This window comes from Triticum aestivum, chromosome 4B (assembly GCF_018294505.1).
Source record: "Triticum aestivum cultivar Chinese Spring chromosome 4B, IWGSC CS RefSeq v2.1, whole genome shotgun sequence".
NCBI classification, from domain to species: domain Eukaryota; kingdom Viridiplantae; phylum Streptophyta; class Magnoliopsida; order Poales; family Poaceae; genus Triticum; species Triticum aestivum.
Genome location: NC_057804.1, coordinates 24,962,591 through 24,985,301, shown reverse-complemented (window position 1 = coordinate 24,985,301; position 22,711 = coordinate 24,962,591). Strand labels below are relative to the sequence as shown.

The 22,711-nt window shown below is 48.1% G+C and overlaps 3 protein-coding genes across 3 annotated transcripts; 1 reads left to right on the top strand and 2 right to left on the bottom strand.

Annotated features, from left to right (window-relative positions):
* The first annotated feature begins 9,573 nt into the window (after nucleotides 1-9,573).
* On the top strand, nucleotides 9,574-13,640 carry LOC100192128 (calcium-dependent protein kinase 9). Its single transcript, XM_044512050.1, has 4 exons — nucleotides 9,574-10,938; nucleotides 12,336-12,632; nucleotides 12,746-13,260; nucleotides 13,354-13,640. The coding sequence occupies exons 1-4, from the start codon at nucleotides 10,188-10,190 to the stop codon at nucleotides 13,498-13,500; spliced, it is 1,710 nt and encodes a 569-aa protein (XP_044367985.1). The 5' UTR covers nucleotides 9,574-10,187; the 3' UTR covers nucleotides 13,501-13,640.
* A 158-nt stretch (nucleotides 13,641-13,798) lies between these two features.
* LOC123090715 (uncharacterized) lies at nucleotides 13,799-17,309 on the bottom strand. The gene is made up of 2 exons (XM_044512051.1): nucleotides 15,792-17,309; nucleotides 13,799-15,696 (listed from the first exon to the last, which is right to left on the bottom strand). The coding sequence occupies exons 1-2, from the start codon at nucleotides 16,186-16,188 to the stop codon at nucleotides 15,392-15,394; spliced, it is 702 nt and encodes a 233-aa protein (XP_044367986.1). The 5' UTR covers nucleotides 16,189-17,309; the 3' UTR covers nucleotides 13,799-15,391.
* Nucleotides 17,310-18,643: 1,334 nt separating this feature from the next.
* LOC123094276 (oryzain alpha chain) lies at nucleotides 18,644-20,080 on the bottom strand. Its single transcript, XM_044516320.1, has 2 exons — nucleotides 19,631-20,080; nucleotides 18,644-18,858 (listed from the first exon to the last, which is right to left on the bottom strand). Exons 1-2 carry the CDS (start codon nucleotides 19,947-19,949, stop codon nucleotides 18,845-18,847), a joined length of 333 nt encoding a protein of 110 aa, XP_044372255.1. The 5' UTR covers nucleotides 19,950-20,080; the 3' UTR covers nucleotides 18,644-18,844.
* Between the last annotated feature and the right edge of the window lie 2,631 nt (nucleotides 20,081-22,711).

Sequence of the window (22,711 nt, the reverse complement as noted above, 5' to 3'; positions counted from 1 at the left end):
GTCCCAACAAACATACCTCTGATTCCAATCACACAAGGAAGAGAACGGAAACATGGTATTGAAGGTTCACACACACACACACACACACACACACACACACACACACACACACACACAGAGAGAGAGAGAGAGAGACATCTAGCTACTACTGTGGACCCGTAGGTCCTAAAGGAACTACTCACACATGGTCATGGAGGCAACAAGGTTGATGGAGAGTCTCCCAGCAATGGCTCCCCCTCCGACAGAACTCCGGAACAGGGCTACAGATAGGACCTCTTCAAAACATAGGCTTGCGGCAGCGTTAAAATTCTTCTAGAGGTACGGCAGGTGTTTTTCACTAGTAGAAAATAGGGCATTCTTCTGGCGCGCAAGGAGAAACATTTTATTAGAAAGAACCTAGCCGCAACTCTACGTTATCTGTTACCGTGACGGCCAACATTCGCATAGAACAACTCACAAAGATTCTAGTAAAAGACATAATGGAAATAGTGCAGCTAAAGGACGAGGAGGTCCTACATGGACGAGGAACCGGCAGCAGGGGCGGAGATTGTGGAGAGCTCCTCGGCGAGGGCGGCGGCGAGTGGTGCGCGGAGGCGCTCGAGCTCGTCGATGACGGCGGCGAGGACAGGCTTGGAGCGCATCGCCTCCTTCTGCTCCTAGCTAAGCGTCTTGCCGGCCGCGACAGACTCTTCCGTCTGCGCGATGTGATTTTGCTGCTTCCGAAGCGCGTGGAGACGCTTGGACAACACCGAGAGGATCGGTCCGTCCTTGGTTTCCACTATTGTTGCCTTGGTTTCAAATTCTTTAACCAACTCTGCAAAAAAAATTGCAAAGCATAAAAGTATGTCAACGGTAATAAAATTGTTCAACAACACAAAATTAGCTAACTACTATTTTGACGAGTACCTGAAGTCGTACCGAAAGAGCTAAGAAGAAGACAGGGCTCATAGGTGGGTTCAAACCAACTCATCTTTTGAGCAGAACATTGCACACCAGATTCGAGCTTCAAACTTTTGGTGTTGACAGCGAGTACATATGTTGTTCAATGGCACATGCTCTCCTTCGCCATAATGTAAATAATATTGTCATCGAGCAAACTTAATGTAGGGCCTGCAGTGGTGAATTTCCCCCATGTCAAATTGTTTTCCTCATCAAACATCCCAGGCAAAAGAGTTGGCAAACTCGAGTCGGTGAAATATATCTCAGACGTATCAATCGTCATGCCATCATGCCAAACATCATCATCTGAATAGATTGATCTGGTCCATGTTCTAGCCGTCCAGCCATGATCTTGTGCTTGCTTCATGCTGCGAATGGCATTATCCGCATGGAAATTTAACCCAACAAACTTGATCAGACCATTGCATATCGTGACATGTCGGTGGGGTCTTGGGGTGAAATCCTCATACGTCAAGTGGAACACAGAGGGATCACACGGTTCCGGTATTGGCAACGGGATGAAACGGATGATAGGCTTGCTGTCCAAAACATTGCATAAGAGAAATATGCCCTAGAGGCAATAATAAATTAGTTCTTATTATTATATTTCCTTGTTCATGATAATCGTTTATTATCCATGCTATAATTGTATTGATAGGAAACTCAGATACATGTGTGGGTACATAGACAACACCATGTCCCTAGTAAGCCTCTGATTGACTAGCTCGTTGATCAATAGATGGTTACGGTTTCCTGACCATGGACACTGGATGTCGTTGATAACGGGATCACATCATTAGGAGAATGATGTGATGGACAAGACCCAATCCTAAGCCTAGCACAGAGATTGTGTAGTTCGTATGCTAAAGCTTTTCTAATGCCAAGTATCTTTTCCTTACACCATGAGATTGTGCAACTCCCGGATACCGTAGGAATGCTTTGGGTGTAACAAATGTCACAACGTAACTGGGTGGCTATAAAGGTGCACTACAGGTATCTAAGAAAGTGTTTGTTGGGTTGGCACGAATCAAGACTAGGATTTGTCACTCCGTGTGACGGAGAGGTATCTCTGGGCCCGCTCGATAGGACATCATCATAATGTGCACAATGTGATCAAAGAGTTGATCGCGGGATGATGTGTTACGGAATGAGTAAAGAGACTTGCCGGTAATGAGATTGAACAAGGTATCGGTATACTGACGATCGAATCTCGGGCAAGTACAATACCGTTAGACAAAGGGAATTGTATACGGGATCGATTGAGTCCTTGACATCGTGGTTCATCCGATGAGATCATCGTGGAACATATGGGAGCCAACATGGGTATCCAGATCCCGCTGTTGGTTATTGACCGTAGAACGTCTCGGTCATGTCTGCATGGTTCCCGAACCCGTAGGGTCTACACACTTAAGGTTCGATGACGCTAGGGTTACAAAGGAAGTTTGTATGTGGTTGCCGGATGTTGTTCGGAGTCCCGGATGAGATCCCGGACGTCACGAGGAGTTCCGGAATGGTCCGGAGGTAAAGATTTATATATGGGAAGTCCTATTTTGGCCACCGGAAAATGTTCGGGAATTTTTGGTATTGTACCGGGAAGGTTCTAGAAGGTTCCGGAGTGGGGCCCACCTGCATGAGGGGACCCACATGAACGTGGGTAGTGGGGGCAAGGCCCCACACCCCTGGTCAAGGCGCACCAAGATTCCCCCTTAGAAGGAATAAGATCATATCCCGAAGGGATAAGATCAAGATCCCTAAAAAGGGGGGATAACAATCGGTGGGGAAGGAAATGATGGGATTTCTTTCCTCCCACCTTTGCCAACGCCCCAATGGACTTGGAGGGCAAGGAACCAGCCCCCTCCACCCCTATATATAGTGGGGAGGCGCATGGGAGCTTTACCAAAGTTCTGGCGCAGCCCTCCCCCTCTCCCAAGTCCTCCTCCTCTCCCGCGGTGCTTGGCGAAGCCCTGCAGGATTGCCATGCTCCTCCACCACCACCACACCATCGTGCTGCTGCTGGATGGAGTCTTCCTCAACCTCTCCCTCTCTCCTTGCTGGATCAAGGCATGGGAGACGTCACCGGGCTGTACGTGTGTTGAACACGAAGGTGCCGTCCGTTCGGCACTAGGATCTCCGGTGATTTGGATCACGACGAGTACGACTCCTTCAACCTCGTTCTCTTGAACGCTTCCGCTTAGAGATCTACAAGGGTATGTAGATGCACTCTCCTTCCCCTCGTTGCTAGTCTCTACATAGATAGATCTTGGTGACATGTAGGAAAATTTTGAATTTTTGCTACGTTCCCCAACAGATGTTTACCCAGGTTCGGGCCCTCTTAATGGAGGTATTACCCTACTTCCTGCTTGATTGACTTTGATGAGTATAGGGGTTATAAGAGTTGATCTACCTCGAGATTGTAATGGCTAAACCCTAGATGTCTAGCTTGTATGATTGTGATCGCCCCTAGGGACTAAACCCTCCGGTTTATATAGGAACCAGAGGGGACTAGGGGTGTACAAAGTCGGTTTACAAAGGAAGGAAACTACACATCCAGATGCCAAGCTTGTCGTCCACGCAAAGGGTCCGGACACGGGAGAAGGCCTTCGGTTCTATATCTTCACGACCCGTCAGTCCGGCCCATGTCACATAGGTCGGATCTCCGAGGACCCCATAATCCAGGACTCCCTCAACCGTTTTGGCTTGTCCTTTGTCCCAAAAGGATTGGGCTACCTTGCTACACTTTTGTTATTACTACCGCTACTTGCTCGTTACATATTATCTTGCTATCGAACTACTCTGTTACTTACAATTTCAGCACTTGCAGGCTTTACCTTACTGAAAACCACTTGTCATTTCCTTGTGCTCCTCATTGGGTTTGACACTCTTACTTATCGAAAAGGCTACAATTGACCCCATATACTTGTGGGTCATCGTTACTCCACCCAAGACCGCTTTGCAGCATGCATTTCAAAGTATTAAGTTTATAAGAAACAGAGTAACACTTTAAGTAAGATGACATAATGTATACAAGAGGAAATCTAGCAATAAGAAAACACCGTCATTTTACCCTTAGAGCCAATAATAAAAATGTGTGTCTTGTCCCCATTATGTCACTAGGATATAGAAATCACCGCAATATTGAACCCACTACTATGCTCCACTCCCTCTGAAGATCTACCAATCAATCTTGGACATAGAAGACAAATAGGAAAGCTACTTAATTATACAACATATAAATCTCAAAAGATTCAAATAGTTTCAATGAACAATCTGATCATAAACTCATAATTCATCATGTCCCAACAAACATACCTCTGATTCCAATCACACAAGGAAGAGAACGGAAACATGGTATTGAAGGTTCACACACACACACACACACACACATACACACACACACACACACACACACAGAGAGAGAGAGAGAGAGAGAGAGACATCTAGCTACTACTGTGGACCCGTAGGTCCTAAAGGAACTACTCACACATGGTCATGGAGGCAACAAGGTTGATGGAGAGTCTCCCAGCAATGGCTCCCCCTCCAACAGAACTCCGGAACAGGGCTACAGATAGGACCTCTTCAAAACATAGGCTTGCGGCGGTGTTAAAATTCTTCTAGAGGTACGACGGGTGTTTTTCACTAGTAGAAAATAGGGCTTTCTTCCTGGGCAGATCAGAGCATTAGTCCCGATCGTGTTACAAACCGGGACTAATGGGAGCTTGAGTCCCGGTTCAAGAGGCTAGGACGTCGGCCGGGCCTTGGCAGGCATCAGTTCTGGTCCGGCTGGGACCTTTAGTCTCGGTTCCAGCCACCAACTGAGACTAAAGGGGTTGCTGCCATTTAGTCTCGGTTTGTGTCTGGAACCGGGACTAAAGGGCAGGCTATTAGTCCCGATTTTAGACACAAACCGGGACTAATGTTTTGCCTATATATATATATATATATATATATATATATATATATATATATATATATATATATATATATATATATATATATATATATATATATATATATATCCACCCCCATCTCCTCAGTTCTTTGGCCGTGAAAGGGTGGTGAGGTGTGGGCTACTCTGTTTTTTGCCTATATATGCACATGAGGTGTTCGGTGAAATGTCGGAGGCACACTTAATCTTTCTCCTCTTCAAGCTCGACCTCCAAGCTACATTTTCCCCAAGATTTATCTAGGTTTGGCGGTGCACCAACTACACAAGTGTTCTAAGAGGTTAGGAACTTCATCCTTTCATCTCTCACTGCTAGTTTAGCTCATTTCAAATGCTCTAGAAGTAGAGTGGTTTGTGGGTTTTAGTGAAGGAGTGTATGTGGGAGTTCATTTGATTTAGATACACAATTTGAGCTCAAATTAACTTCTTAGAGTCTGCACATGTGTAGGGTGCCGTCCCGTCCCCGTCCATGTCATCACCGTCGTCGATCGTCCGTGTCGATCTCGTCGCCGGCACCACTATGGTGAGCCTCTTATTCTTATCTTCTTTTTAAAAGAAAAATATATATTACTTAGACAAATCTAAGACAAGAATTTTAAGACGGAGGGAGTACAAAAGAACCGAGTTCCCCTTCGTCTCCTCGCGCCTAGATGGCAGGTGTGGAATAGTGGCCTTGCCAGAGAGCGCCGATAAACAGTAGCTGTCTTGGAAAGTGTTTTCTAGACACGAGAGTCGGCTAGGTCTTCTAGACTCGTCGCTAAGCTTTTTCTCACATAGCGGTCGAGACGGCTACCATTGATTGATTAAACATCATTAGCTTTGCAGCTAGCCGGGGAAAACATAAAAACAAAAATTCAAACTTTGAACGTGCAAAAGAAAAGCATGCAAATTGTTGGGCCTTCCGTTGGCACGCGTAGTGGGCTCGAGTGGGTTGGGAGAAGTGTGGACGCAATTATGTGAAGATAGATTGCCTAAAAAAAGTTGTGTGCAGATAGAAAGATAAGAAGAAACGAAGATAGAAAGAAGTTGTCTTGAGAACTGTGAATCCCTATTTACGGTTTGTTGATGCAATCAACCAGCAGACTGTCAACCAACGTAGTAGTGCTGGAGATCAGGTATACTGGCAACGCAAGAGGCGCACGGCGTGTCTCGCGCACATTTGCAGCTGGGAGGTGGAGACATGGACCTCTCCATCCGTTTGCCTTCTACTCCCTCCGTCCGAAAATACTTGTCGAACAAATGAATGTATCTAGATGTATTTTAGTTTTAGATACATCCATTTTTATCCATTTCTCCGACAAGTATTTCGGGACGGAGGGAGTACATTAAACATGTGTGTGGTTGTAGAGAAATGACCAGCCGGCACCATCCATCCATTTGTCTGCCGCCCACTATTAATCACCTCGTCGGTTACCCTGTCATCCGTCCGCAGTCCGCCATATAAACCACTTACCCGGCCATAGCAGCATCCAACATCATCCGCTCGCTTTCTTCTCTCTGCACCATGCCTGTCATGGCCTCCTCGAGCTCCAAAGCCATCTGGGGCAGGCTCTCGTTCGAGCAGAAACAGTAAATCACCGCAACTGCAGCTGATTGGCAAGCTGGCGGGCAGATGGATGCCAGTGCTGCGACCGGCCTTATGGAAGAGACTGCGGACGAGGAGCCGGCCAATGTAGGCATCACCATCGGTGAGGCCCATGCTCACTATAGCGAGATGGTGTTGCAAGAGCGGCAGGCCGCGTTCCAGCAGGCGCAGGCCGACTAGGGGTACAACGTCCGCCTCCTCGACGAGCACCGGCGCGCAAAGGAGCAACTCGCCGCCGGCACGGCCATCAGGCCGAATGTGGACATGCCCAAGCAGGAAGCGTTGCTCGAGTCCTATCTCTCCGCCGTCCCCGCCCCTGTTACCAGTTCTTCGTCCTTCAGCTCTGATTCGTCCATCTAGGACCTCCTCGTAAGCACTTAGTCGTTAAATTATTTTGTGGCTTGGGTGGAGGTCAGGAGATGAGAGGGAAGGTCATCATATCTGGAGAGAGTCTGGGAGCAATTTTGTTATTCTAGGACTAACTTATCATGATATTGTGTCGCAATCCGCTTGCCCCAAACTATGAGTTATTTTGTTGGTTCAATCCAATGACTAGCTGCATTTGGTTGGTCGAGAAATGTGGAATCTTGATCTAAAGGTCATGTTTGTTCGATCCCTCGTGTTGCTTCTTTCGCCAGAGGTCTAAGTATTTTTTTTCTCTTGTTATATATTTCCAATTCGTTTTGTTAGCTTTGGAAGTTCCTGACTCGTTGGGCGTGTTGCTGGCTTGAGTAGTGCTCTGGGTGGTCGCTTTCCATAGTTTATGTTTCCCTTTGTTTGTTTGTTTGTTTTGGTCGTCATCGTCGCTTCCAAATATTTTTGTACTCCTATTGGCTGTAGCCTAGTGGCAAGGGAACGCAGTGGCGTCTCCAGCAACCAGGTTTCGAGCCACGTCGGGGACGAATTTTTGATTTCTCACAAGGGATGCTTCTCCTATATCAATAAATCATGGGTGCCAATGCCCATGAGTTTCATCTATTTTTCTGTTTGTTTCGACGAATGCTAGCTTTGTCTTTCACAGTCTGGATGAATTGTTCTGTGTGACGTGTTGGGTGTCGCTGTGGCCGATAGTGAAGAGATGCGGCTAAGTTTTCTATGCCCATGAGCGTAACTGGACCAATAAAATGTTTATCTTTTGGCGTGGCATCTGGTTTGTTTAGTGTTAGGCGCAAGATTCTGGTATGGCTTTGTCAGACAGCTGACCTAGAGAACAATTCTGGTTTCTTGTGTTCTAAGAACTCTCTGGCGCCGTGTTGACACATTTGTTTCTTTGATGCTAGGGTGTGAGAATTTGAAAAATAATACTAATAATAAAGATAGTAGCAATCAGCCAGCCTCTTTCTTGGTTTTGAATGGAATGGAAGGGGAATCATGGATGGCTGGATGCATCATATTGCCCTGCTGCACGGTGCCTCATGGCCTAATCATGTGTGTTTAGGCTGTTTGACCACTGTTTTCCCCGTTGTTTAATCCATTATCTTAACCTTGAGCACCCCCAAAGCGGAAACGGGAAAGGGCAAAAGCGCCCTCCTTTCCGTCTCTGTCCCCTTCCTTTGGTGCCCACTCTATCATTATCTTGCTCAAACCAGAGCATATGGATCAATCTATTTATAATTATAAGAATCAAATGTGTTTGTTTTTATGTTATTTTGTGAAGGAATGAAAACAATTCTATATAGAATGGGTTGGGAATTATGCCTAGATCCCGTGTAAATGGAAATTTCATTGATAAGACCTCCTCAATTGTAGCCAATATTTGATTGCGAATAATTCCGACAACCTCAAGAGAAAAAAAACATTTACTTATTATAGAGATGGTGCGATTTGACATGTTAGTTGTAGAATATTACTCTCGTCAGACTTGAACTTAACGAAAAAAGGAAAGTTTCATAGAATTTTCTTCCCCTTCCCCTTTCCCCAACTAAATCGCCCTAAGACCATTACCATTAATTCGTATTTTCCCATCAACTAGCTAAAATTGATTAACCTAGGATTAGGATCCTTTTTTCTTTTTTCCTCTATGTGTATTTTACATACCACAGTAATTTGCTATAGAGAATTTCTAATTTCTATTAAATCAAAATAAGATAATATAAGATATTGTATTATTGCTGGAAAAAAATTGTTATTTGATTTGATACATTGTGATCCTTAACGTTGATGAATTAATAAAAAACGTAAAGAGAGGGATTCGAACCATCGGTAAACAAAAGTCTACATAGCAGTTCCAATGCTACGCCTTGAACCGCTAGGCCATCTCTCCTACATAACTTATTACGGAAAATAAACTGAGTGAATAGCGAGTTTTCTTATTACTGCAGTACAGGTACAACCGCAACCACTCGGGGGTTCCATAGTTCTATTGGAAAAATTCATTTTGATCTAAGTGGAAGGATACATGATTTTTTACTAGAAATTGCGCTCGCTATAAAATAAAAGTTTTAATCTGGGTTTTCCCGCAACTAAAGAAAAAGAAAATGGAAGAATTCTTCTTATTGCATAATAAAATAAAATAAAGAAACCTTAGAATTCCGTTTGCATAAGATACGCTACACCATACTATCGAAATCAAAAATAGGGTATGAGACAATTAATAACATTGAAAACACGAAATAGTTGATAACATAAGTTGTTGTTCAGAAATAGGAAAGTGGAATGAAATCCAGTCTTAGTCAAATATTTCATATCTCTTCGTGTCCAAGCAGAAGGGAAAGGATACAATTTGAGCTGAGCGGATAATCCATATCTCTCTTATCCATTTAAAGCATATGGATTTAGAGTAGAGCATATGGATCAATCTATTTATAATTATAAGAATCGAATGTGTTTGTTTTTATGTTATTTTGTGAAGGAATGAAAACAATTCTATATAGAATGGGTTGGGAATTATGCCTAGATCCCGTGTAAATGGAAATTTCATTGATAAGACCTCCTCAATTGTAACCAATATTTTATTGCGAATAATTCCGACAACCTCAGGAGAGCATATGACAAAAGTATGTATCAAGATCAAATATGCAATCGTGGCGAACGAACGCCCGGTAGCTCAACGAGAATGATGGCTACCTTACTACCTGCGCCATTATTTCCCCGTCAACGTCCTGCCTTCACGCCGGGTCACTCTCTGCTCTTATGCTCGCCAGCTTTCACACATGACGGCGGCAGCTGAGAAGAGATCCTGCAGCTCAACGGCCCCAGATCGAGGGGGCAAGCCATGGATCCAGCGAGGCACACCGACCGACTCATTGCGTCGACCGACCCAGCAAGCTGCAGTAACTAATGCATGCTGGCACGCGCCTTCTTCTTCTTCTTCCCTCTCCGGCCAATGGATGGAGAGGACGTCGGCACGAAGCAAAGCGCCCCTTTCCTCTCGACACCTCCGACTTTGTTAATCCATCGAGCGAGCTGTACAAGTAGAACTGGACAGCTCCGTAATTGAATATGAAACCCTCTCGCTGCCTGCCTGCCGTGCTCTGTGTGGAGTGCATGCACGCGTGGTATGCATGGACCCCTTCCACCCTCTCTCGAGAAATGCCGCGCGTGCACTAGCTCTAGTCTGTAGATAGAGACTAGAGAGAATAGAGGCCTCGAGAGACACACAGCTAGCTAGCTGCGTCTACTCTGCCGCATGTCGTCTGCGCCATCCGTGCACTAGGTAGACGAAGAAGACAGAGGTGCCGAAGCATCCAGAAGCTTCTACAACGCGAGGAGGTTGATACGATGGGCAACGCCTGCTTCTCCTGCTGCACCGCCTCGTCTCAGCCAGAGCTCGACGCGGCGGGGGCTCCACGGCCGCAGCACCGGAAGAGGCCGGCGACGCCTCCGAGGCCGAGCCGCAGCAGCGAGCCCAGCCCCACCGCCGCCAGGGCGAGCCCCAAGCCGCGGCCCCGGACCCGGGCCAAGGCCAAGCCAAACCCGTACGCGCAGCGCGGGGGCGGCGGGTCGGCGCGCGTTCTGGACGGCGTGGTGCCGCACCACCCGCGGCTGCGGGTCACGGACAAGTACCACCTGGGGCGCGAGCTGGGGCGCGGCGAGTTCGGCGTCACGCGGCTGGCCACGGACCGCGGCGCGGCGCGGGAGCGGCTGGCGTGCAAGTCCATCCCCAAGGCGCGGCTGCGCACCGCCGTGGACGTGGCCGACGTGCGCCGCGAGGTGGCCATCATGGCGTCGCTGCCGGACCACCCGGCGCTCGTGCGGCTGCGCGCCGCCTACGAGGACGACGAGGCCGTGCACCTGGTCATGGAGCTCTGCGACGGCGGCGAGCTGTTCGACCGGATCGTGGCGCGCGGGCGGTACACGGAGCGCGCCGCGGCGGCCGCGGCCAGGACGGTGGCGGAGGTGGTGCGGGCGTGCCACGCGCACGGGGTGATGCACCGGGACCTCAAGCCGGAGAACTTCCTCTACGCCGGCAAGGAAGAGGACGCGCAGCTCAAGGCCATCGACTTCGGCCTCTCCGTCTTCTTCCGACCAGGTCTGCCTTGCTGCTGTTCGTTTGCTTGCTTGCTTGCACAACTCTTCCTCCTTCCATTTTTCAATTCGTACTATACTAAGCTGTTTACAGAAAATCGCGTGCAAGTAAAATAAAACAGAGGATTAGTATGAACTAATTAATGCAATGCCAAACCAAGGCCTAGCTGTAGTAGGCTTATATAGTACTGTATCTTTTGGGTTTTCATGTTGTGGTTAGTGGGAGTATAGTGTTTATGCCATTTTTACAAAGTGATTTTTATAATTTGACTTTTCAAAAAATCTTTATGCACTGCATTATGGAACGGCGCAAGTAGTAGTTTGTCGGAGTGCCATCAACAGTTTTGCGGGACACCTTTGCAATCTTTGCACGAAAGAATTTTCAAGACATTAGAGAAACACACATTTGAAGACATATTCCATACTGCATTCTGGTGTCGACTGTCGAGGCACGCCGCATGCCTTTTGAAACAAATGTGCATGAGACACGCCGCGGGCGTCTTGCGTAGTGAGTATACTTGGTCAACCAAGCTTACATCTTAGTGAACGTTTCCGCTTCCTTCCTCCGACGTACGTGGTCGTGGTGGTTGATTGCATTTGCATCCATTGACTGCGTAGTCGAGGGGGAGGAGGAGGAGGAGGTCGTACCACGTCCAAAGTCAAAAGAGATAATAGGGGCTGAACAGTTCTGAATAAATTTTTTTTTTTGAAAAGAGACAACTTCTTTCTGCTTCACATAATTGGCACGCCACACTTCTTGACCCGGCCAGCTCATCTCACAATCTCACATACGTGCGTACGCCAACAAAAGGCCCCGTTGATTTTGCCGGCGTGGCTAAAAGTGAGTTGCCTGATTTTTAAACTTGGATCGGTCGATTCATGGGAGAAGGAAGGATGAGATGAGTCTAAGCACCGAGGCCACCGACGGTGGGGCGAGCGTATCGAGGTATGGGTATGCCGGCAAGGCATCGGCTAGGAACGAGCCATAGCTGGAGGCGAATTAGAAGGTTGACGGTTCCGGGTGCCTGAGGGTGCAAGCTCACCGGGAAAATCTGGTGGTGCACTGGTTTAGAGGGATCACCAGGGCTGACGCCAGCACATCGGAGATCGGCGGTGAGGGGATGTCGCTGAAGATGAAACACCACCCGACGGTTGAGATAGAAGAAGAGAAACCAACTGACCCTTCGGAAAAAAACTCAGGTGACGCACACCTAGGTGCTCCATAATTTTGCACGCCTGTTCAAGTTTTTCTTTTTGCACTTGCAAAATCAGGAATTCCTGTTTTTTTACATGAAAAGCTAATGAGACTAATCAGTCAATGGTAAATGCTAGTATGATGTGTTTTTTTGCGAGAAAAATGCTAGTACAATGTTGACTTGAGTAAAATCTGCTGTGGTGCAGGCGAGCGGTTCTCGGAGATCGTGGGCAGCCCGTACTATATGGCCCCGGAGGTGCTCCGCCGCAGCTACGGCCCAGAGGTGGACATCTGGAGCGCCGGCGTCATCCTCTACATCCTCCTCTGCGGCGTCCCTCCCTTCTGGGCCGAGACGGAGCAGGGCGTGGCACGCTCCATCCTCCGCGGCGTGCTCAACTTCGACCGCGAGCCCTGGCCGCGGATCTCCGATAGCGCCAAGAGCCTCGTGCGCCAGATGCTCGAGATGGACCCCCGCAAGCGCCTCACCGCCCGCCAAGTCCTCGGTCGGTAACCACATGCTCAATCTTGACTCAAACATGCATCATGCATCCATGGCATCTGTCGTCGTCGACAATGGGCATGCGCTGATGATCTATGTATGTACGCATGCATGCAGCGCACCCGTGGCTGCAGGACGCGAAGAAGGCGCCGAACGTGCCGCTGGGGGACGTGGTGCGGGCGCGGTTGAAGCAGTTCTCCGTCATGAACCGCTTCAAGAAGAAGGCGATGCGAGTGATCGCGGAGCACCTGTCGGCGGAGGAGGTGGAGGTGATCAAGGAGATGTTCGCGCTCATGGACACGGACAACAACGGCCGGGTCACGCTGGACGAGCTCAAGGCTGGCCTCGCCAGGGTGGGCTCCAAGCTGGCTGAGCCCGAGATGGAGCTGCTCATGGAGGCCGCCGACGTGGACGGCGACGGCTACCTCGACTACGCCGAGTTCGTCGCCATCACCATCCACCTGCAGCGCCTCTCCAATGACCAGCACCTCCGCAAGGCCTTCCTCTTCTTCGATCGCGACAGCAGCGGCTACATTGAGCGCCCCGAGCTCGCTGACGCCCTCGCCGACGACTCCGGCAAGGCCGACGACGCTGTCGTCGACCACGTCCTGCAGGAGGTCGACACCGACAAGGTACTCCTTATCTCCTACCTCAATCTAACAAACTGCTATGACCATTCCAAGATCATACTGATCCGTCCGTGGTCATCGATCGATGGCGTGCAGGATGGTCGGGTCAGCTTCGAGGAGTTCGTCGCGATGATGAAGGCCGGGACGGACTGGAGGAAAGCGTCGCGCCAGTACTCCAAGCAGCGCTTCAAGTCGCTCAGCAACAGCCTGATCAAGGACGGCTCCATCTCCATGGCGCCCTGATCATCCATCACACATACATAGATGATCGTTGTGATGCTTGGTTTTTTATGCATACATCAATTGAATTGTATTTGATTTATTCCTGATCCCTTCATACTGTCTGATTCATCCGCAAAATTAATGCGGAAATGTTTTTGGTCTGGCGTTGGATCATGCATGTAATTATATGTGCTAGAAGAGACATCTAAAGTCCCCCAATGATAGAACGTGCAACAAAGGACGGGGACAGACATCTAAAGGTTAGGGCTTTTGCTCTTTCCCGTTTCCGCTTTGGGGGGTGCATGCTTAAGGGAAAAATAATGATGGATTAAACAGCGGGGGAAGCAACAGTCAAAACATGATTAAGACACGAGGCGCCGTGCAGTAAGACAAAGATGCATCCAGCCATCCATGATTCCCTTCCATTTCAAATAAGCAAGACCCCGGCCCATTGCTACTAGGTTTATTACTCCCTCTGTCCCAAAAATAAGTGACTCAACTTTGTACTAGCAGCATCAAACAAGCAAATGCATTAACACGGCACTGGAGAGTTGATGTGGAACGAACCTCGAGGCGAGGGTCGATCCGTTGATGGCCCGATCTTTCACAACACAAAACTCCATCGCAACAAGAACTACATGCAGGTTTACAAAGATGTTCACAAACCTCGCAAAAACAACACACCAACCCCTCGATCTGAAGGAATAACGTGGATGAACCGTATAGATTCAGCTTGTAATCTCCTACGCATCGCGTCGCAGGAACTCACACGCCAATAAAGACTTTTGACAAGATTTCTCAAAACTCGATAATGGCCGACGGCCGAAAAACACACACGTGTCTAATTCATCTCAAAATAACCTGCCTTACAAAAACCTTACTATGGCTATTTATATCAATATAGCCGACCCAACACGAGTATGCTACAAGAAAGAAAAATAAACAGAACTCTCCTAAAATTATCAACCGACTAAGATTTGCCAAAAATAATCAGCTATGGGTTGCGCTTCTCAGGCAATCTGCTGGTGGCCCCCAACCGACGGTCTTTAAGGAAAGGCAGCTCCATGCAACTCTATTTCTAGATAATGGATGGCCGTACTTCTCTTTGCATGGCAGAAATATAAAGAAGAATCTTGTCTGCACTTCTTTCGTTTTATACCAGCGAGCTGTACCTCTATCTCTCCAATCAGAGTCCCACATAAAATCATCTATACGTGTCCAAACTGAATCAGGATTTACTTCCGGCGGCCTTGGCAACTCAAACAAATCAATTGTATCTCTTATTTTATCAGAGCTCCGAACAAGATCTGAACCTGATGTGTTTAGAGCTGAACCAGCTAATGCTTTGGCATTGTACGTGCATGTACTAGCATATGCATGCGCCCCTTGGTCCATGTTAAGCATATGATAGGTAGCAGTGGCCGAACCAACTTGCATGCGTTTAAATCCTCGAGCAACTGCAACATCAACAAGATCGGAGCTAGGACTGGCCGTATCAAGAGTTCCCAGAACACAAGAAACCAGAACTTTTCTTCAGGTCAGCTAGCTGTCTGACAAAGTCCTACCAGTATGATGCCACCCATACTGCTTGCTAGTTGCTATGTATGCTCTCCTACCCTTTTGAATCAATCAAACGAGCGGAGGATCGAGCTGGACAAGTCTTCTGGGAACACAAGAAACCAGAACTGTTCTCTATGTCAATTGTCTGACCAAATCCTACCAGCAGAATCTTCCCAACGCTAAACAAACCACAAGTATATCAGGCGCAAGGAGAAACATTTTATCAGAAAATAACTTCGCCACAACTCTGCGTCTTCTGCTATGGTGACACCCAACACCTCGCATAGAAAAACTCACAAGGATTCTAGTAAAAAACAGAATGGAAATAGTGCAGCTCAAGGACGAGGAGGTCCTAGATGGACGAGGAACCGGCAGCAGGGGCGGAGATGGTGGAGAGTTCCTCGGCTAGGGCGGCAGCGAGCGGCGCACGGAGGCGCTCGAGCTCGTCGATGACTGCGGCGAGGACAGGCTTGGAGCGCATCGCCTCCTTTTGCTGCTCTTGGCTAAGCGTCTTGCCGGCGGCAACAGACTCTTCCATCTGCGCGATGCGATTTTGCTGCTTCCGCAGTGCGTGGAGACGCTTGGACAACACCGAGAGGATCGATCCGTCCTTGGTTTCCATTATTGTTGCCTTGGTTTCAAATTCTTTAACCAACTCTGCAAAACAATAAAATTGCAAAGCATAAAGTATGTCAACGGTAATAAAATTGTTCAACAACACAAAATCAGCTAACTACTATTTTGACGAGTACCTGAAGTCGTACCGAAAGAGCTAAGAAGAAGATAGGGCTCATAGGTGGGTTCAAACCAACTCATCTTTTGAGCAGAACATTGCGCACCAGATTCGAGCTTCAAACTTTTGGTGTTGACAGCGAGTACATATGCTGTCCGATGGCACATGCTCTCCTTCGCCATAATGTAAATAATATCGTCATCGAGCAAACTTAATGTAGGGCCTGCAGTGGTGAATTTCCCCCATGTCAAATTGTTTTCCTCATCAAACATCCCAGGCAAAAGACTCGGCAAACTCGAGTCGGTGAAATATATCTCAGATGTATCAATCGTCATGCCATCATGCCAAACATCATCTGAATAGATTGATCTGGTCCATGTAGTAGCCGTCCAACCATGATCTTGTGCTTGCTTCATGCTGCGAATAGCATTATCCGCATGGAAATTTAACCCAACAAACTTGATCAGACCATTGCATATCGTGACATGACGGTGTGGTCTTGGGGTGAAATCCTCATACGTCAAGTGGAACTCAGAGGGATCACACGGTTCCGGTATTGGCAACGGGATGAAACGGATGATAGGCTTGCTGTCCAAAACATTGCATAAGAGAATTCCCCATCAAAGATCGATCCAGCCTATGACACCCTTTCCTGCATAGGCCACGCTCATGGCGTTATGAACCGATATCTTATGTTTAGCATTCCTTGTTTCACCATCCTCCTCTGCGACATAAGCCGCCTGAGAGTGCCAATCATTCGTGTCGGAGCGGTAGACGTGGAGCGTGTAATGTCTGCGAGACTCGGGCACGAGATATTCAACACGAGGGAAAACGGCAGCAAAGTCTTCTTCGCTGTTGTTGTCAGTGACAGGCAAGACGGCGACCAAATTTCGCGAGAAAGAAGACGGATAGGGCCTTGGGAGAAGATGGAGAGAGGCGGAACCTGGCGCTCCTGCTTTGTAGACGAAATAGTCGATGAACCGCCGATAATGGTTGGCGCTGTCCAAGAAAGTGATAGCCAGCAGCACGAACCTTCCGGCTATGCCAAGTATAAAAGGCTCCGCAACCAAACTACTCCCGGTCTGACGATCGACGCAGCAGGCAAAGCACAGTGAGATAGCCGGGGGATCGGCTGTTTTGAAGGAGACCTCGACGCCGAATCCTTGGCTGTTGTTGGTTTTCGCGGTGCTGGAGTTTTCCAAATATCCGATTAGGCAATTCTTGTCCAAGAGGATGTGGGGGTGGCGGCGATCGCCGGGGGAAGGGTGGTCTGGCATGACGTGCATGATGTGGATCGTGGGAGGCGGCGGATGGCTCCTGCAGAAGAAGGTCCTGCGGAAGCTCGGAACAGAGGGCGAAGAAGGTCGGAGTGGAGCCGAACCCTAGCGATGGGATGGAGGCGGCGCCACGAGAGAGACGGATCGAGCGAGGGGAAGGAGCGAGACAGATCGATCGGGTCGGGGTAAAAGGGGTATCGTGCCGTCTTTGGTGAGACGCACGGCTGTAGCCGGATCGGTCTTTTCCTGATCGGCGCGTCGGCGTGGGCACGGGTGATCTTGTCGTACGAGTACGTCCGATCCAACGAATAGATCAATCGATCGATTTCCTAGCTAGCTTTTCGAACGCAAACAACACTGCATGAATGCATGCATGCATGCGTCCGTGACTAGCTACCTGATCGATCAAAGCATGCATAGAGCTCATTTGCCACGGGTTCCGCCCGTCTCTCTGGTTGGGGTAGTGGCGGGTCTCGAGTAAGGTGGTGTCGAGGTCTTGGATGTCGGGGCGGCAGCCCTGGTGGTGATAGCATGGTGCTCATGGGCAGAGCCTGTTGCTCGGTGCTGCCCGGCGGCCATGGCCGTGTGGACGGCGTGGTAGCCGGGTGTGGCGTTCGGTGGCGGTGAGTGTTAGCCGGGGGTGAAAATCTGCTCTATCTTCGGACGGACCGGTAGCGGCATGGCTCGTCCCCTTCTTGAAGGCGTCGTCACGGCTCTCATTGCCCGTCGTGTGGCTCCTGAGGAAACTCTGATCCTCGGATCGGGCGGTGGCGGCGCTCCGGTGTCGTAACCTTACTGAAGGCATCGTCTTGGAGCTCACGGTTCGTCGTATGTAGCTTCATTTCCTCGCGGTGGCGTGGTCACTGTGGGAGTCCCTAGTTGCTCTTGTAGTGTTAGAGGTTGTGTTGCTGCGCTCAACGCCTTTGTATCTTGCCTTTGGTGTGTGTTGTGGTGGCGTGTGTTTGTTCCGAATTGTTGTCGGTCATTGCTTTATTTATAAAGCGGGGCGAAAGCCTTTTTCGGTAAGGATGCCAACAATTGTGCATCAGGACATCTTTTGTCCTCCGGCTACAAACTTTTGTACTCCAGTTTGTAGTCTTATGCTTCATCAGGACATCTTTTTAAGGGGAAAACATCCTCCATATGTTCTCTTTAATTGAAAGATAACAAAAGTAGACATGCTTCATGAGACGACGGGTTTTAAGCATAAAAGAAGGCATCCAAGTGCTATCTTTCACCAGTAATGCAGTGAACAATAAATATTTCTAGATTTTGTACCACTGTTTATTTTGTGCATCAGACCTGGTAAGGCTCTCCTTGTTTCTCTTTTTATTCCTATTCGTTTGTTCTGCAAAGCACATATTATGAGGTCCAAACTATTGTGGAGAAGAGACTAAGACTAGGAGTGGGAATAGAAAATAGCAATAAAGTAGTATTACAAAGAAAAAGAAAAGAAGACAGTTGAATGATAGGTAGTTTCTTGAAGATATTCATGGTTACATGACCTTGTAGTTCTAATGATGTAGAGAAAGTTCATTAATTTATGATACTTGCATCTTGCGTGCATATCCTAAGAAACACATGACAAACAATGTTTCTCATTGTATTTGTTTTCTCATTTCATCTTCTGGAAATGCATACATTTTCATCTCAATTTTATTACATAAGCAACCAGCAACAAAGTTGTCAAAGCCAAATGACTTCCGGCAACAAACAGAGTGCCGTATTCAGATGCACATGTACTTTGTCTCTCCAGGACTAGTGCTACCTCCAGGACTTTATTTTGGTTCTCGGGCTATGGAAGGACACCTAAGTAGTAAAAGTAATGAATGAGAATATATAAAAAATCTTGTAATGAATAGTATAACGGCAGGTATTATGCTACTGATGACAATTCAGAAGAAGCACTGCTACTAATAGGTATGTGAAACATCCACATGAGATGTAGATGGTTCTCCCCAAAACAATGGCAGCAGATTGTGAGATCATTCGTTAGAGAACCATTAGCAGACTATGTTTTTTTTTCACCTTCAGCTAAGATTATTCCGGTCCAAACGCATAGAAACTTGATGTCCATGTTTGTTGAAACTACTTGAAAACTAGTACATATGTTTTTTCTATAATACCCATCAACCATAGACCCTAAGTCTCGTGATTCTCTTACATTTTGTAATCCGGTCGGTAATAGAAGCGATCAACTATGTAATTAACCAAAGTCGCACCCTCATAAATCCGTGCAAGGACGGAAGTTACCATGTCGCAGCAATAAGAAAGAATTGGCAGGCTAATCATACCCATATATATAGGTTAGCAAAAAAATCTTCACATGCTTGTACTCAACTCTAGAATACTGTATAATCAAGATACTCATAGGTTACTCTATGATTTTTCGCCAGACAAAAAATCCTCTACTCTCTGTCCATGTGGATACTGGAACTATTGCGCCTGACCGCACGCATAATCAAGGACCAGGTTGAAAACGGAATACACTAGTGCACGGCGAATCTTCCTCACATGGACATGATGCAATGCAGATAAATAAGAATATATAGAGTAGTAAGAAGAGCGAGGGCTAACGTACGGGAATATATCTCCGCGCTGGTGCGGTCGGAAAACCAGTTGAGGCCGAGGCGATACGGGTGGATCCCGGCGTTGTGCTGGTCGACGGTGCGGAGCTTGCCCTTGAAAATCGCGTACCGGCGCTCCGCCTCGACGGCGGAATCGTACGACACCCCGTGCTCCGCCATCCACTCCAAGAACACCTGTTGCGTCTCCTCCTCGCTCCTCTCCCTGTAGGACGCGATCGCCGCCTCCGCCTCCGCCTCCGCCGCCGTCGCCAGCGGCACCAGCAGAAGCAGCACCAGCGTTGCCGCCGCCGTGAGAGCCGTGTAGCACCTCATCTCTGCAGCCGCGACGGCGGGTTTTGATGGGGGCGGTGGTGTGTGTAGATGAGATCCGGAATTGCGCAATTGTGTCTTTCTCCTGCCAGTCCTCTTGTAACTTCCGCGTAAGTATGGTAGTACTGTATCTCGAGAAACCTGAAATCTAAAAAGCGGCCGGCCACTATTTGGTCGAGCCGAGCGGCCGCACCGAGACCGCTCGATGCGTCGATTCCTTCGGCCCGCAGGGCAGGTGTTATCTTGTCGGAGCCCACGCACTATCCTCGCCTCGCTACTTTCCCTCGGAGAAAAAAAGCCTTCCCTTATCCTCTTTTCCTCGTCCACCAAATCCCGTGAAGCAGGAGCACGGGAGGTCGAGGTGAGCGGCGGACCGGACAAGCCTGGAGAGCAGATCAAGCCGGGGAGCTAGACCAGCAGCGCCACCGCCTCCTCCCTCCTCTTTCTATGAGCTGGAGCAGGGGTCGCCCAGCCGCCGCCGCCCCGATGGGGAAGGGCCACCGCGCTCCTCCTCCCGGCTATGCGCTCGGCCGTCGCGCTCCTCCAGCCGCCTTCCTGCGCCACGCCAAGTACACCCCCGGCCGCCTCCTCCAGTTGCCTGCTCCCGGCGACGCGCGCCGCGCCTAGCACGGGCCCGGCCGTCCCCCTCCTGCTGCCTCCTCCTAGCGACGCACGCCGCACCCGGGAGGGCCTGTTTCCCTTGGTCCCCTACGCCGACGGCCGATTACAGTGTTGTCTAGGTGCCGTTGCTGCGTACTTGGGGGAGCAGAGGTATGAGCATCTCCGATTAAATATGAGTTGTAGTATATGACTGTTCTGATAAGAATGTTTCCTCCCAGCAATGAATGTCCTGATATTTTTGGATTACCATCTTCTGAACTTGTAGTCTGTGACACAGATTGACTTCAAAAAAGAACTAGAATTTTGGTTTTGGGATGACCGTAGGTGAGTAGATATGCTCATAGCAATTACCGCGAGAGGACTACAGATGTCTCCTGTTTGTTATAAGTATAAGTGCAGGTTTACCATATGATCTAGGTTCAGTGTTCTGGATTACCAACGACTCCTCAAGGGTTCAGGCTCTTTTGATGTACTTGCGGTTGTCTCATTTTCAGCTTCTTTAGATAACATGGGCTTTTGGCGTCATGCCTCCGAGCTCCTACATGGAGGACGACCTAGGACCCAAATCTGGCGTTTCGCGTCCGCATCTGCGGTTTCCGACACCCTCTCCCCTATGTATTTACTCGACAGATCTAGGTAGCTGCACGGAGAGCATTACATAGTTGGCTAGTTAGATTATATAGTTGCACAAGAACAGCAGGGAAGTTGACTACATTTGCATAAAAGCATGTTCATGCACTCTGGGGTGTTCTTGCACACACACATATGTTCAGTTGGCCTGTAATATAGTCTACTTGCACACACATTGATGTTTAGTTGGCAGGAATAGTTGCACACATGTATGCTCAGTTGGCCTGCAATGTAGTCTAGTTGCACACACACACACACATTGATGTTTAAGTTGGCAGGACTAATTGCACACACACATCCTCAGTTGGCATGCAATGTAGTCTAGTTACACATACATTGATGTTTTAGTTGGCAGGACTAATTGCACACACACATCCTCAGTTGGCATGCAATGTAGTCTAGTTACACACACATTGATGTTTAGTTGGCAGGACTGGTTGCACACACATATGTTTAGTTGGCCAGCAATGTAGTCTAGTTGCACACACATTGATGTTTAGTTGGCAGGACTAGTTTCCCAAACATATGCTCAGTTGGCGCGGCATGAGGATGCAGAGTTGTTGTGCGCACTGCGGTAGGATGCAGAGGGGGTGGTGGGAGGATGCAGAGTTGATGCTTCGCGTGGCGACGACTGTGAGGAACCGTGCACGGCGCCGGCGACAACAGTTGCTCGGGGTTGCGGCAGGAGTGGGTCACAGGGGGTGGGCAATGCTTCATTTCTCTGTTTGCACGGGACTCCGGCGAAGTGCTAGTCGTCAGGGGATTGAATGCGTGGCTAGTCTTTTTGCTTTAGGTGTCCAATTTTAGTTGTTTTTTCAGACATGTCTGGTGAAGTTTCACTCAGAGCAGTACATAGTTGGCGAGTCAGGTTCTGTAGTTGCACATGAACCTCTAGGAAGTCGACTACACTGCACAAAGCATGTTTCGTATGAGGTGTATTTTTTGCACATGCTCAGTTGGCTTGCATTGCTGTCAAATTGCACACACTTTTTTTAGTTGCGTACCACATAGATGATCAGTTGGTTTTCTCTCGTTGTTAATTGAATAATCAATGGCATTTTGCCGATTATATGATACGCCTGCTGCCGATGATGAGTTTTTTGCATTTTTGTTGTATGCTACATGATTTTGTTCTCGTTTTTTCATGGCTGTATCTAAATTCCTCTAGTGATTGTAGTTAAATTATATAGAAGGTTCATACAGAGGCTGTTTGTGGGTAATTCACACAAACCATTGCTAATATTTTGATTTCTTTACCCATTTTTTCTGTACATGATTATGTATCAGCAGTAGGTTTGCATAACTAGTGCTTGAAATAGCAGGACATCGGTAAGAGAGACGCATAACATCCAATTTCAGTTCCTGCAATTTATTCAGTTTGGTCATTTTTGTAGTACTAGTTGGCCATTTTAGTATTCCTAGTTGGATATGAGCATGAGGAAGTTGCACAATATGGCCATACTTAGTTGGCAGTTTAATTATCTTGTTTTTCCATAGTCATATTTTTTTGTTGG

What these genes read in the sequence shown, in the direction of transcription:
- LOC100192128 (XM_044512050.1), top strand. Translation starts at nt 10,188, where the DNA reads ATGGGCAACGCCTGCTTCTCCTGCTGCACCGCCTCGTCTCAGCCAGAG. An exon ending in CTCCGTCTTCTTCCGACCAG is followed by an intron (nt 10,939 to 12,335) that starts GTCTGCCTTGCT and finishes GCTGTGGTGCAG; the next exon opens with GCGAGCGGTTCTCGGAGATC. An exon ending in CACCGCCCGCCAAGTCCTCG is followed by an intron (nt 12,633 to 12,745) that starts GTCGGTAACCAC and finishes GCATGCATGCAG; the next exon opens with CGCACCCGTGGCTGCAGGAC.
- LOC123090715 (XM_044512051.1), bottom strand. Translation starts at nt 16,188, where the DNA reads ATGAAGCAAGCACAAGATCATGGTTGGACGGCTACTACATGGACCAGA. An exon ending in CTCTTTCGGTACGACTTCAG is followed by an intron (nt 15,697 to 15,791) that starts GTACTCGTCAAA and finishes ATTGTTTTGCAG; the next exon opens with AGTTGGTTAAAGAATTTGAA.
- LOC123094276 (XM_044516320.1), bottom strand. Translation starts at nt 19,949, where the DNA reads ATGAGGTGCTACACGGCTCTCACGGCGGCGGCAACGCTGGTGCTGCTT.